The 14774-nt window shown below is 54.6% G+C and overlaps 4 protein-coding genes across 4 annotated transcripts; all 4 read left to right on the forward strand.

Moving 5' to 3' along the window:
* Positions 1 to 3926: 3926 nt before the first annotated feature.
* On the forward strand, positions 3927 to 6320 carry CGCA056_v009813 (uncharacterized protein; the record flags this gene model as incomplete). Its single annotated transcript, XM_037325060.1, has 3 exons — positions 3927 to 4100; positions 4327 to 4601; positions 4658 to 6320. 3 exons carry the CDS (start codon positions 3927 to 3929, stop codon positions 6318 to 6320), a joined length of 2112 nt encoding a protein of 703 aa, XP_037176560.1.
* A 2518-nt stretch (positions 6321 to 8838) lies between these two features.
* Positions 8839 to 9882, forward strand: CGCA056_v009814 (uncharacterized protein; the record flags this gene model as incomplete). Its single annotated transcript, XM_037325061.1, has 2 exons — positions 8839 to 9742; positions 9788 to 9882. The coding sequence occupies 2 exons, from the start codon at positions 8839 to 8841 to the stop codon at positions 9880 to 9882; spliced, it is 999 nt and encodes a 332-aa protein (XP_037176567.1).
* Positions 9883 to 10966: 1084 nt separating this feature from the next.
* Positions 10967 to 12118, forward strand: EFM2-1 (Protein-lysine N-methyltransferase EFM2; the record flags this gene model as incomplete). Its single annotated transcript, XM_037325062.1, has 3 exons — positions 10967 to 11255; positions 11303 to 11754; positions 11804 to 12118. The coding sequence occupies 3 exons, from the start codon at positions 10967 to 10969 to the stop codon at positions 12116 to 12118; spliced, it is 1056 nt and encodes a 351-aa protein (XP_037176566.1).
* Positions 12119 to 12570: 452 nt separating this feature from the next.
* CGCA056_v009816 (uncharacterized protein) lies at positions 12571 to 14222 on the forward strand (the record flags this gene model as incomplete). Its single annotated transcript, XM_037325063.1, has 3 exons — positions 12571 to 12746; positions 12855 to 12932; positions 12983 to 14222. The coding sequence occupies 3 exons, from the start codon at positions 12571 to 12573 to the stop codon at positions 14220 to 14222; spliced, it is 1494 nt and encodes a 497-aa protein (XP_037176565.1).
* Positions 14223 to 14774: the final 552 nt, after the last annotated feature.

A 14774-nucleotide genomic window follows, 5' to 3' on the forward strand; every position in this document is an offset into this window, starting at 1 on the left:
CGGCCTTGGGCAGGTGCACCAGAGCCGGGTACAGCACATACTGAAGCAGACGTACCCTCCGCAAAATGGGGCTCGTCAGGCACGCATCGGAGCACCAGTGACAACATGCGGCGTGTAGCACGACGCAGTACTGCGTACCATCTGCCAAGTCAACGTTACGCGCGACAAAATCCCATCAGTCGCCGGCCACCGACCGAAGAGTCAAGCAAGGCCAAGGAACACAGCGCAGGGCCACATGAGGTCAGCAACAGCACCATGGTCAGCCTGTCACGCCCTGCCAGGCTCTGCCAACAGCAGCATGGGCGAAGCGAAAGTGAAGGGGTAGAAAACACTTCTAGAAGGACCTGTCATCGCCGTCCACGATTGACCCCTGACTCGACCCAAGAGTGCTGCTGTTCGTTTCAATCTGCGCCATTGCCAGAAAATGCCCCAAGGTACGCCGGCCAACTGCCCTATCGGTGACCAGTCTGGCGGGATAGTTCCCCCGGTATCAAAAGTCAGCAATCATTGCCAATCATCAAACCAGCGACATTTGCCTCTGTTCGAGGCCCAGCAAGGTGGGCACTAGCCGCTCCTGGTCCAGTGCACCCACTACGCAACTTGGAACCTTCGCAGCGGGTATCCGTCTGGTAGGGGCCAGCGGTGTTTTGCAGTCAAGGTACGTCCCGGGTACTCAGCCCACTCGGGAGGAGGGCAGCACTGCACTGCATCACCAGGCCAAGACAGGAGACGGCCGTCTCTCACCTGAGGATAGCGCTGCACAGTAGCATGCAAGTGGATCGCCGTCGTCCCTACGAATGCAATCGTGGGACTGTCAAGAGTGCGAGGACTCTGCCGCAGCAGACAGCCAACGGTCGGGGAGCGAGGCCAAAAATGGGCCGTTGATACTCCAATCAATGCGTTCTCACTACGCACGCCGAGTGGTCTCTACCATTTCATCCTATGTGCACCGCGTGCCTACGGAAGCACATATATCCGCGGATTACCAGATGACGAGGTGGTCTATGTATGCTCAAGCATATGCTGTGCGCATGCTGCAGAATGGCAAAGGCCGGCGAGAGAAAGCGAGGGATTGGAGGGAGGTTTGTAACGATGTTACAGTTGAGACGGCGAGAGCCACGTTCGGGTGGCAGATCCGCTAGCTACGGTCGACCTGGGACTGTGCTGAGCCGGACAAAGCGGTTCTGCCCTTGACTGCTCCAGTTCAGTTCCCATTAAGGTTCGCGGCCGTGTGTCAAGTTTGGACGGATAGCCCGTCGTTCAAACATTTTGAGGCAAAGAAGCAACAATAAGAAAGAGCCGAATGGCGCTGTAGAAGCGCTTCACGTTGCTGCATGGCTAGCCTGCCGTTCTCAAGGGAAGATGCCCATCTTACCCAAGCCGGCGGACGGTTGCACCATGTTTCTGTCCCTCCCCACAGGACCAGAAACATCGGCCAAAGATATTGGAACGATGGCAGCGGTCCATGGAAACAGCGAGACAAAGACAAATAGCGCAGCGGTTTTGGTTTGCCACGTCCCTTCCTGCCTGGTATGCCGTTTTCGTTAACCGCTGTATCTGTCGAGCGACTGCTCGTCCCGACCTGAACTTTTTTACTTCCCTTTTGGAATCTCATCACAAATGAGCGGGCGTAGTGAGGGAGGGCGAGGAAATCGGAGGTCAATAACGACAGGGGGTCAAGGAACTTTTCCATTTGGTGGGAACAGGACCAGGCAGCGGGACGACAGATCCAATCAATCCCAGCCTCTCAGGGACCTGTCTGGAGTTCAAGGGAAAGGAGGAAGGTGAGGCCCAAAATACATACAAATTCAAATACCACCTACCCTGCGCAAGCCAGTCTGGTTAGTTTGTGTGTAGTTTGTTTTCCCGTAAGTGCGATGCAGCAGGTTTGATGTGTCTCCGGTGTCTCTCCCGCTCAAGGCCGAGAGCAATTACATTGGCCGGAAAGGTATGTTTTACAGTTTCTTCTTCATCTATTACGGTTTTATTTTCACATCTTCAATGTCGTCCTGTCAAGTGTGGACCCTTATGAGGACATGGAGGTCGGGAAGACGGGCAGAAATGAAGAGACGCAACAAATACGGTAAATGAATGGGCATGGGACGAGGTTCGCGGGATTCGACGGCCGCTGTCGGAAGGCTTTGCCCAGTTGCCGCGGCGGACGTTTTGATGCATGCCATTAGCCACTCTCGCCCGCGGACTGCCCACTTGGTCCGTCGTGTCATTGCGGTGGTGGTGGTGTTGTTGCTGTTATTGTTGCCATGGCCAGTCTTTCTCCATATCTCTCTCTCTGTTTTCTCTCTCTGATCTTGCGGTCACGGCTCCATGATCCATCACCATCTCCATCTCCATATCCAGGGCCGACTTGCCTTGGGGGGGGGGGCCCATGATGTGTTCTGCCCATGTGGCACCATGAGTGCGTGACTGGCTCTGAGTGATCCAACTCACCACCTCGTCATGGCCCATCAGTCATCACCCTCAGCGGCACCCAAACCAAACCGTGCCGTCTTGTAGTACAATGACAGCCCAGCCAAGCCCAGCCCAGCCCACGCGCTCTATCCCGAATTTTGCCTCACGTTCCCCCGTCTAGGCTGGTCGGAAGTTATTATTGTCTGCAAAGCCAGAATACCATGCCCTTGCCTTCCTTGCCTTACCTTACCTCAGGTGCACTGCGGATTACTTTACTGGGGCTGGCTGGGGAGCATTCGCAGCAGAAAGGTACCTGAGGGATGTATCGCCCATAGGCTGCCCCCCTTGTCGTGGGTATCCCCGATCCCCCTGTCGTTCCGCCAAAAAGGTAGGAGGTACTTGAGGTACAAGCCGCCGGTGACCAGACCACCCGACCGCGACCGGCTGCTCAGCCAGTCACAGACGCTGATTGTCCATGAGATCGCAAGCAGAGTGGGTCTGTTCTTCCTCATTCTGCCCCCCCCCATCCCCCTCCCTCCTTCACTCTCCTGGGAACTCAGCCGATGAACTCAGCAAAGTACCTGCCAAGTACCACTTGTTGCCCAGGCGCCGCAACCCTGTCTTGCATGGGGGGCAGTACATGATGCATACTTGGTCTGCCAGTAAATCGATTTCCCTCCAGCGGCCTTTAGCGGTCGATCCAGCGGGCTGCAGGTCATGTTCTCCGGAGTGTCCAAGTACCTCGCGAGGTACCCGGACTAATTAGTGCCGGTGGGTGCCCTGTTGCGTCTGGAGGCGGCCGTGGTGGATGGCCCTGCTGCGGTCCGGCGTGCGCTGGACTGCTGGGCTCCCAGTGTCAGTCAGGTCCCTCACACCTCACCCCCAAGTTGGCTCTGTCTCTCTCGTCGCTCTCTTCCTGGCCCGTATGGATACCTTTTGGCTGGGGCGGAACCTGGGCGGGCACCTTGACTGGGCTGCTGGGCTGGGCTGACTGGCTGTGCTTCCCATCCCGTAATACCGTACCTACCTACCACCACGACCACGGCCAAAGCGTATGTGCTCTCTCTCCTCCTGTTCCTGATCTCGACTTCCTCTCTCACTTTCACCTCCTCACCACCACTCTTCCCTCCGGGGCAAACCTCTACTGTGTTATTCTACTGCTTTGCAACATTGGTTTCTGGGTTTTTGTTCAGACGAGAAGTGATTCACCGGCACAACCGGCCTTCACTTCCCAACTGCAGCCCAGTCCACTGGCTATGGAAAAGTGACGTCCTGGCCTGCCTTACTTACCTGCCCCAGAGTCCACCTGCGAGAATAATATACGCAACGACCCGGGAGTTTCCCGCAACGAACCACCGCCGACTCACTCCCACGACGCAAAACTCCCTTCTCCGAGCCTCCAATCCGACCTTAAACACGTCTGTCTTCTCATTGCTCCCTTGGAATCTCGAGCCAGAGCATGCGAGGTGCAACCCGCCTTCAACCGAACCGATTCGCGTGACCTCTCGAGATCCACGATGCCTTCGATCAGGGTTCCGGATACCGGCCTCATTCTTGAGAGCTCGGCCGCCTCGGGCAACCCCGTGCCCCCTCAAGCCTTCACCATCAACCTCTCCGACAATGTCCTCGAGGACTTGATCAAGTGCGTACAGAGTGGTGAAGACCTCCAACTATCCTTGGGGAGCAGCCCAGTAAGTAATCACCACTGTTTTGCCTTGCATTCCGAGAACCCCGGCCACAATCCTATTGTCTCGCCGACGGGAGCAACCACCATCTGGGCCAGCCTGCATGCATGACAAACGCTGCGTCGCTACCAGTCGAGGTCAACCGCGGCGAGCCTCAGCATTGTTCCCGAGCGTAACCCACCCTTCGAAGGGAGTTTATCTTCATGTATGCTGACGGGACCTTTCTGCAAAGACACTGCTCTACGGCTCAAGCGCGCATACCCTCTCTCCGACTTCCGATTCCTTTCCTTCCGACCTCTTCCTCACGAAACCCTTCGATTCGACGAAACGAGCCACACGACTTCCGCAGCCAACGTCATTATGGAAGAAGCTCCCCGGCTCCGAGGCACCCAAGAAGGCCGAGCGAGCCAAGGCCAAGCCTGCCCCTTCCACCTCGTCGTCAGGCATGGACTCGGATACAGAGAACCTGCAGAACTCCATCAAAGCGGCCAACGCATCGAAGAAGACGTATGTGGACGGTGAATGGGTCAAGCTGGCCGTGGCACAACTAACAGGGCAAATAGGTCGCAGGTTATGGACAAGCCACTGCCGACGAAGAAGGCTGCGGGAACCAAAGCCAAGTCGAAACTGCTGTCGAGCATGGCCTCGTACGGCAATGGAGGCGGAAAGTCTTCGCCATCATCGCCGGCTCTGGTAGCCGTCAGCTCCCCGTCAACGAACGCCGTCTTCTCATCTTCACAGCAAGTCGTCGAGAAGTTCAAGGAGCAGCGATCCATGATCGTCCACGAACTTGCTGTGCAAGACCGGTCGGAAGACTACCTGGAAGACCTATGGAGCGGCAAGGAGGAAGAGTTCAAGCCAGCTCTGGAGAAGGTTGCCCAGTTCGAGAAGGACGCGCAGAAGTGGGCTCTGAGAAAAAACTACTGGAAAGAGTTGGACGTGTGGAAGTACGATTATGATACCCAAGATACCCGACAGAAAGCGATCGACAACGCGATCCGTCAGTTCGATAAGATGCGACTGGCAACGACGGAACCCGAGTGGCAGAAGCTCCTGCCCAGGGAGGAGCGAGGCAAGGGCAAGATTCTCAGCAAGCTGCAAGCGAACATCGCGAAAGCCTCTGCCGCTCCACCACCGAAGATTCAGGTGCAGGAGCCTGCCGACGACAACGAAGACGTTCTCAAGGAAACAACCAAGAAGGGCGGCGAAACCATGTCAAGATCTTCATCAAACCCCTTACCGCCGAAGCCAAAGAAGGCTGCCCCCGACCCGCCCCCGGCGAAGAAGTGGAAGTCGCAAAGCAAGGCCGCTACCGCAGCCAAGGCGGCCGCAGAAAAGAAGAAGGAGAAGGCGCCTGCCCCCGGCAAAAAGGTTCTTTCCGCTGAGTTCATCACGAACTCGGATTCGGACTCAGAATCGTCAGAGGACAAGCCAATGGCGAGCATTGCGGCAGCCAAACCCAGACCAGCACCCGCGGCAGCCGCCCCCGTCCCTGCACCCAAGAAGAAGCCGGATACCTCTCTGCCACCGAAGCCCAAGATTGCCGCGCCAAAGCCTAGGCCGAAGCCGGTTGAGAAGCCCGAGAGGCCTGAGAAGCCCATTGAGCGACCGGTGGAGAAGTCAATTGAGCGACCGAAGGAGAGGTCAGTTGAGCGGGAGGCAATCAAGACGGTCAAGTCGCAGCCGCCTAAGCGACATCGAGAGGAGGAAGCAGACGACAGCAGCTCAAGCTCTGGCGCGCCCCTTGCGAAACGGGCGAAGCAGCCTAAGGCGGCGCCCATCAAGGCACCCGTCAACCTCAAGCAGCGTCCCGCGGATGTCTCGCATGCCTCGCCCCGCAATTCATCCGGTGTGTCATTCAAGAGCAAGAACACATCGCCAGTCAAGTCTTCGCCTCTGGCTTCGTCACCGCCTACGAATGCTTCAGACTTCGAACAGTCAGCACCCAAGAAGCGCAAGGCCATGGAATCTTCCGACTCCTCCATCGACAGCGCCCGGGCCAAGACCGCCCCCAAGCGCCAACGCGGACTTAGCCCCGACCTGGTCAGCAAGGCCCAGCGTTTCAAGCTGTTCTATGAAAAGTATGAGGCTCTGCACTGGGAAATTGCCGACATGTCACATCCGCCTGAGGACAAGATGGCGGACCTGCTCGACATGCGCGAACGACTGAAGGTCATGAAGACGGAGATCTACAGGGAGTGCCCGCCTCCCATCGCGGTCGCCTAGAAGGCGCCTGAGAACGGACAGCCCAGACAGCTCAAGAGGAACGTGTTGACGAGATCAGCGAAGAGGGATGAGGCGAAAAGGCAAACTTGATTTGCGGTGGCTTTTTTGAATGATTTTCTTTTTTCCCCTCAAGCGTTAATTCACGGGGATATCTCGCCAGATCCTGGATAGGACGGCCACATGAGACCAGCATCAGCAACAGCGAATGATTCTTTCTTTCCCTTTCTCTTTTCATATTATTTGGACTGGATGGCATTTGCATCAAAGGTCAGGCGGCATTGGCGACCAGCATATAGGATTGCATGGACAAAAGAAACCGAGCTGGAACACCGTGGATATGGGCCAGTATTTTGACATCGTCTCTTGGTTTCCGGGGGAGGTTTACTCTATTTTCCCTCCCCTTTCTCCATTTTCTTTGATACCACGAGGTAGCCACCCACACAAAAATTAAAAATCGAAAATGATATCCTCATGATGAACACGTCCTTTGTTCTCCCAAGTGACAGCCCATGTTGTGCAACGGCGTCTAGCTGATCTTTGCCGCTTTTTTATGCAAATTGTCAACGTCATTCCCGCTCTGCAGCGATGCAAACAGCCGTGCGCTGCAGCATCCTTTGGCCATATCCACAGCTGCAGCTTGCATTTCATATGCAGATGGGATGCATATCCCAGGAAGTAATGAATCCAAACAACAGTACAGAAGGGGAAGCATCCATCCCCATCCCCTCCGTCCTTCCTTGTGCTTGTTGTTGTTGTCGATGCTGCAGTTTGTGACGTCGATCATTTCGCTTTTCCCCACATAAGGTTCGCGAAAAATCAAGGTCCCCAAAATTTCTGTTACTGCGAATTACCGGGTCTCTGCTAGTTTCCCTTTCTTTCTCTGCACTACGGATACGTACAGAACGGAAAGGGGGCGCCGCGGGATGGGATGGGAATCCACCAGAGCTCCCCGCAATATTTACGGGAGGGATTTCGTGTTTTGGCTCATTAAAGTTGATTTCAACGGCAATAAGACGGGGCGCCCTCTGTCTGTCTCTCTGTTTCGTGACGGGCCCCTTTTTTCCATCGCTCGTATTTCGTGTCGGGCGATCGATTCGCCTCGAAGGATTGGTAATTTTTTTTTTTTTTTGGTATTCCATCTGCCTAGCTTGTCTTACCTGTAAACTAGGTCGTTCGGGGTTGACCGTTGAAGACATGAGCTGCGTGTGTTGTGTGTTTCCTGCTTCCTTCTTACCCCTTTCGGCACCCCGCAAGTTCGTGTTCAGCAGGCTAGATTGCTTTTTGTCCTTTCCCCGTCTTAGAGCCATGGAGAGAGACACATACACACATCACACGAGGCTCTCGTACAAGCTGACGGAAGGATTGTGTGTAAGCCGAGGTGGCACAACGCATAAGAAGAGGGCAGGGGTGCGTGCGCTGCGCCGCTGAAAGCTTCTGGTCCAAGCCGCGCCGCCGCCGCCGCCGAACATGATGAATTTTGGTGGCAATATTCTTGAATGTATCGTCTTCGTACTCTCTCTGTAGTCGATCACATCCGAGGTTTATTTTCCCCCAAACTTAATTGTCGTGGAGGAGGAAATGGATGGGCTCTGTCGGGGGGTGTTCCCTTCGTTTTCTTCCAGAACATGCGCGAATGCTGGATGTTGGATGTTGGCAAACGAAGGGAGGGGTGGCACGGGAAGACCGTAATAACGAGCAGGGGGGCATATTGGGAAGCAAGGAGGGGCCGCCCGCCCGTCCACCCGCCCGTGCCCGCGGGTCGCGCGTCCCTCTTCTTTTTCCCCGCTGCCGCCGCGCCTTCCGGGCCGCCGTAGTTTGGTTGTCGTTTTTTAAGCTTTGGGCCAACCCCCGGGATGATGGCGCGGTTGAGCCCGGATTGCCACTTGGGTCAGTGTCACCCTGCCCGCCCTTTGGGTGGCGCGGATACCCGCGGACGGGGCCATTGGTAGATGCTTTCGTCAAGGGTCACATTATTCCTTCGAAGATTCCTGGAGATGGCATTTGAGAGATTGGGGTTCGGGTTTGCAAGTTCTCTTGTTGGAAGAGGTTGCTACCTCCTCTGTTGGAAGCCAGCAAGCGATGGGTGCGTTTGGTGTAAAGTGGGACAAACTTGGGGCTTATTTACTCTCAGAGTTGATCTGGCAAAAGAGCTTTTGGACTCTGTGGAATGAACATGCTTGCGTCCGGATGGAAATGTATGTCTTGTGCCGGCGCATCGGTTTTGTGCGGCTTCCTTTGTATGCAGGCATATGTCTATGCAGCTTTGTGGGAGATGGTGCTTGGGGACGGCATCGCATGGCAGGCTTCTGCCACAACATTCACCACAAAGGTTCAAAAAGCTTCACTGCGATGACAAGACAGCTAGCTGCCACAGCCGACCCCAGATATATACCTCCCTCACTGGCGCAATGCCACCGAAGTCCCAACCAGAATCCAAAAGCCGTGACTCTGATCATCCAAGGCAACATCGTCGCCGTCTTCGAAGCCGCTTCAAGTCTTCTCCCCATCAGCCAGCGCAATGTCACGAGAACGCTTCATCCCGCATCACAGCCGACCAGTCTACATGGACGAGTACGGTCGCATGACACAGGACGCATTCCACTTCGACGCCCTCCAGTCCTCGCTGCCTGTGCCGCTGCCCCGGAATGGCTTCGTCTACGCCTTTGCGGCACCCACCGTCTCCAACGCCAACAATGGACGCTCGCCTCCAGTATCTCCAAGGTCGAGCGAGGAAGCCAGACGTTCTCGGCGAGGCCAGCAGGGCAACGACAGCCCTGAGCGGGATCGCAAGGACAAGAGCAGCCGCGAGGGCAGTCGTCGCAGCGCCAAGAGCGAGAAGAGCACCGCCAGCAAGGACTTAGTTAAGGCTGCATCCACCCACGACAATGCAGCGCGCGAGGAGTGGCTGTTGGGGGCCAGGTTCTCGCTGGAGCATCTTCACGATCAACTCAGTGCGGCTCACTGGATGTACAAGAAGGCACATGACGACTTCGACAACAAGATCACTCCCGACGTGAGAGAATTCGTGCAGAAGGGCACACTGGGGGATATGTGGGCCGACATGCTGCAGACGAACGCGCGAAAGGAGGAGGATGAGAGAAAGGCCGCAGGCAAGCGAGAGAAGGCGCCCAGCTTTAGAAGCGTGAGAGCACAGGTCAAGCATGGCTTGACGAGTCTAACGAACGCCACTTGCTACGAGATTCCACCCACGGCCACCTCACAGGATCAGGATACAGTCATCAAGAGTCACATCAACGGCGTCATCTACGCTGTCGAGGAAGCTTTGGAGTTCGCTAGAGATGCCGACGAGGATCATGAGGCCTGCAGCAAGGCTATCGAGAAGTTCATCTGGGCACGCAATCTCACCAAATCCAACGCACACCTGTGGAGAGACCTCGACCTACCTACCGTAGCTGGCCCAGGTGAGCCCACCGACGAGTAACAGCGTCAACCACAACTGACACCAGAAGCAACGGTGGATGGTGGCGATGGTGACGACAATGGGGAGCATGCCCAAGAGGAGGATACCAGCAACGAGCAGGCCGACAACAAGGATGCGTAGTGGCAGCAGATGAATAGTGCGACTAATGCGCCCTCGGAGTGGTGATGTGGTCGTTGATGTTGACGAATGAAGCTAGGAGATGAAAATACATTTGGATTGTTAGTAGTATCCTTGGAACTTGGGCGATGAGAGAGAGCATAGAAGAGCTTACCTGGAAAAGAAAAAAAGTGAAGCACCGTCCTCAACAGAATGATCGGAATTGAATTGTCAAGTCCCCCGGCCAGCCGAAGCCAGTCGGGATCCCAGACGCTGCGTATCGCACTCAAGTGCTGTGCACAATCTTCGCAATGACTCTCCCAAAGGGTCACCGAGTCCAGAACCCCGTCTTCCCCCGAAGGGTATACACGAGGACGGCTGCGGGCCCTGCTTTTCTGATGCCAATTGCAAGCGTGAAGTCACGCCAGACCCTCGCGGGCAGACCCGTCATCCCACGCGGGGCAGGAGACATTGGGTGGTAGTGAAGATGTTACTCCGAATTTCTCATATGCCATTCTGAAAAGACGAGCTTCTCGAGAGATCGTGCTTGCGCACAAACTCTCTGTTCGTAGCATAGAAACGCAGCGTTGAAGAGGACGATGCTTGAAGAGAGGAAAAGAGGAGAGAGGTTGGAAGCGCCGCAGAAATTGCAGCCTATTTTATACTGTGACGTGGGGTCGGTTGATTTGTGACTCCACTGCAGCCTTGCATGTGAGGCCAACCAATCAACAACAACGGCAGGAACGAACCTTGCGAGGGAAAGACCCTTGGGGACGTGGGTCCCCACCTGCCAGATCAGTGATCTGAACCCCACGTTTGATGGGCCAGGCGCATCCGATAACGATAAGGGTCCCTGTCGGCGTTAACGTTGGTTGGTCTCAGTGTGTCGGGTGCTTTTGGCGATGGGGTCCCTTGGGTACCTTAGCGGAAAGTCCAGACCGCCAGCGAATTTTTCCAGTGGCTGAACCCCCCTTCCCATAAACTTTCGGGATCACCTTGCGCCTCTTCTTTGTTCGGCAACCACTTCTTCTTCATTATCAGAGTCCCTTGGTGTTTTAGAAAACATAAAATAGAGAGCCCCTAATAGAACCTTGATTCAACCGCCAACATGTCACTCGAGCCCAAGGATTTCCCTCAAATGTGGCAGAAGCCATCAAGTGAAGACTTACTCAGCACCCTGAAGCAGCTGGAACTCAGCCCCCCGATATGGAGTCACAAGCGCAAGCGATCGGAGATTGTTCACGAGCAGGAAGCCACGGCCTACTTTCGGCGTGAGGTATCGATGTACCTCTCCTCCATCATCAAGAGCGGACTTGCATGGATCGAGGATGACGATGAGAAGGAGGCGATTTGGACGGAAGCCAGCAAAAGGATGACGGAGCGTTGTGGACGGACAGGTACGTGAGGGAGACAATATGCTGGATCAATTTCTGACAAGAAGTAGCAATGGGCGAGATCACTAGGCGGTGGCCCTTCAGAGAGGATGCTCGCACTCCAACGTTTGAACTCATTATTCGGGAACCGCCCCTGACTGGCGACTCACTCGGTCTCAAGACCTGGGGCTCGTCCTATGTGCTTGCTCAGTACCTACCTAGTCTTGGACCTACGTCTCTGTTCCGCCTTTTTGATGAGTCACTTGGCCAGCCTCGCCCGCCCGTGTTGGAGCTGGGATCCGGTACTGGGCTTCTCGGTCTGGCGGCAGCTGCCTTATGGAAGGTCCACGTTATCTTGAGCGACTTGCCCGATATCATGGATAACCTGCGGTTCAATGTCGAAGCCAACCGTGCAACTGTAGAGAAGCTCGGTGGGTCGCTCGATGCGGGGGCTCTTACGTGGGGAGGCTCAGGAGAGGACGAAGTTGACCAAAATCTCTTCGAGAAGAAGAACCAGTTCAAGGTTGGTGATCCCACCGGGCGTCTTTAAGAATGACTGACTGATATCACAGGTCGTCCTTGCCGCCGATCCGCTCTACGACGACATCCATCCAGGCCTCTTGGCCGGTGCTTTTTCAGAGCAGCTTTCCCTTGAAGAGGATGCTCGTGCAGTCGTTATGGTTCCGCTGAGAGACGAGACAACCAAAAGACTTTTGCAGAACTTCAGAGACGCGATGAAGGACCAAACACGCCCGCTTGCCTGCATCGAGGAAGGAACTCTTGACGGGCAGGACGATTGGGGCGAAGCTGACGAGGGCTCTCCGGTAAACTGTTGGTGGGGTGTTTTTGCGCGTCAGTCATTGGCGTGGACGGCAAGCATTTGTTGAAGCGAGCGATGTATTTGATTGTTTGCATACTACCCATTAGAAACATAGACATAAAGAGGCGGGGGTACTAAGAAGTAGACCTAGATCTAGACTACACGATAGACAGAAGCTTTCCAGCAATAGACGAGAAGTCGGATGAAATAGATGCAATTACCAGTCTAGTTTCCTTCCGTTCCCCAACACTCTGTCAGCTGAGCTGTCCAGCTTCCCCAGCTTTGCTAACTCCAACTGAATCACAGCACAAACTGCAGGAACGATATTGTGGTCCCTTCCTTCGTGGGATATCTCCACCTCCACCACCTTCACTTATCACGAACTTCGGCGTTCTTTTCAACAATCTTACTCTCGCTCACGTTCACAAACAAAAATTCAATCAATCTTCCAATTAATCACCACACTCTTTACCACCATATCCTTCACATTCTCAAAACCAACAAACACAAGCTTCAACCATGGTAGGCCAGATCACATACACTGAGGAGCAGATTCTCTTCATTCTGCGCTTGTCTCTTGAGCACGAGAAGCGCGACGAGATCCTGAGACAGTACCACCAGCGCTTCAACAAGCCTCTCACTGCTTCACAGCTTCGGTATGTGAAGGGCAAGTACGGTCATGACCCCGAGTTCGGGTAAGTGCTTCTCTTCAAGGGACAACAAGCGGATGATGCGCCTTTTGTGTGCGCGTGTCAATAAGCCTGTTGTCTACTTTGATGAAACATTCTACTAACGACAAACAGCACGGCGTTGATCAATGGAGCTCTTCCCACAAATGGGGGTGCCAGAAAGACAGCACCTCCTTCGCCGCCGCCAAAGCAGTATGCCATCAATCACAAGGGGCCAATATCATTATCTGACTGAGTCACAGGAAAACCCGAATAGTGATTAAGAGGCCCAACAACTCCATCAACCAAGGTTCTTCAAACACGCATTCACCCTGCCCAACTCTGCCAGGGCCAATTCAACACCGCGGTCCTCAGCACATTACCACTGGCCATGCTCCTCTTCACTGCCAAGACAGCGCCTTCACCGGATATCCCCAGCAAACGATACGAACCCAATCTTCACTTTGGTACGAAGCATATCCTCAGCCCACAGGTATCACGAACAATGCTATATCCAGCCATCAGCCACCACCCCAGCCGGACCCAGCGTGGGCGCCAATCTGGGATCCTGACCACCCTTACGGCTATCAACCCGTCCTGGAGCACTACAAGACTCAGTACAACCTCAATGGCTCAAGCAAGCCGGCCACCAAGCGCAAGCGCGAAGACTCTGATGACTTTGGGGAGCAGGCGAATGGAGCATCTCTCCAAGAAGAATATGCCGTTGACGCCAAGCGTGTGAAGATGGAGTCACCGGTCATGAATCTCCAGTACGCATACCCCGACTACGATCCGGCCGCCGCCCACAACTCCTCCTGGTACCAGACCCAGGTGTCTGAGACCGCGCAGATGAACGAGAACGTCGCTCAAGCTGTGTCGCCTCTCACCGGCTTACTCAACCAAATTGATACAGAGTTTCTGGCTCAAGGCAACTCTTCCCTCGCAATGTCTACGGCGCCTAGCTTTTCAGCATTGCCAATGTGTCATCCATACACCGGAGCAGTGACCGCAGCCCCGATCTCCACCTCATACCTCCAGACTCCCCAAATGGGCTACTATGACCCCTACCCAGACGCGACTTGGTACCCCGGCATGGACACAAATGGGACCTTACTGGCATCGTCTCCAAACTCTTTGCCCTCGCCGTCCAATCAGAATTTTGGAATTCCAAGCAACGAGACAACGTCCTCGTGGACGACCCCATACCTCGACAACATGAACGAGGACGGCTGGCACAACACCTCCAGCCCTTTGGAGAACTCCCTTCTCAACACACCAATGTTTGATCCGGCCTTGAATCAGGACTTGACTCCGTACATGGACCCGGCTCTCCTCGATGACGACCAGAGTGGCGCAGAGACGGGCCAGACGCAATGTTCTGATCATGCCGTCAAGCAGGAAGAAGACACGATGCGTTCCGACGAAGACGGCACCTTCGACTGGGAGGACATGTTCGATTTTGGAAGCAGCACGAACGACGAAAGTGGACAATCTCAGGATTGATTTCTGGGACAGAGCAGGAGGTAATTTGGATCAAATATCACATACACTGAGAGGTTGGTGCGACGCGGCACGCACATTGCGCGAAAGTCGAAAATTATCTCTAGGACAGCAGTCGAAGCAGGATCAGTCGACTTATGCGAATGGATTGAATCCCTTCTCATTTGAAGATCGCCGCAGAGGACGGCAAAAGATATAGATGAGATAGGGGTTAGGTAGTCATTGCGACATAAACTATATAATTTCTCTTTTGGACAAAGGCACGATATCCATCTTGACGCACGATGAAACGAATGATGATGGCCCTCAGGCTTGCCTCCTTACTGCTCTCACGCAGCACAAAAATCAGGTGCGATTTTATAGCCCCCCAAAACATTGTCCAAGCTCCGGCGCCGAAATTCATCTACGAGAGGGTATCTAAGTGCAGCAGAAACGAACAGACGGGGCCGCTTTCCTCCCCAAAAAAACATGATACCTTCTCCAAGCTTAAACAGTTGTTTGCGTTCAATGAGTACCCTCCGCTTTCCGCCCTATATGGTGTGTTTGTGTAGACTG

The sequence above is a fragment of the Colletotrichum aenigma genome, assembly GCF_013390185.1.
Source record: "Colletotrichum aenigma strain Cg56 chromosome Unknown KSG_Cg56_contig06, whole genome shotgun sequence".
NCBI lineage: Eukaryota > Fungi > Ascomycota > Sordariomycetes > Glomerellales > Glomerellaceae > Colletotrichum > Colletotrichum aenigma.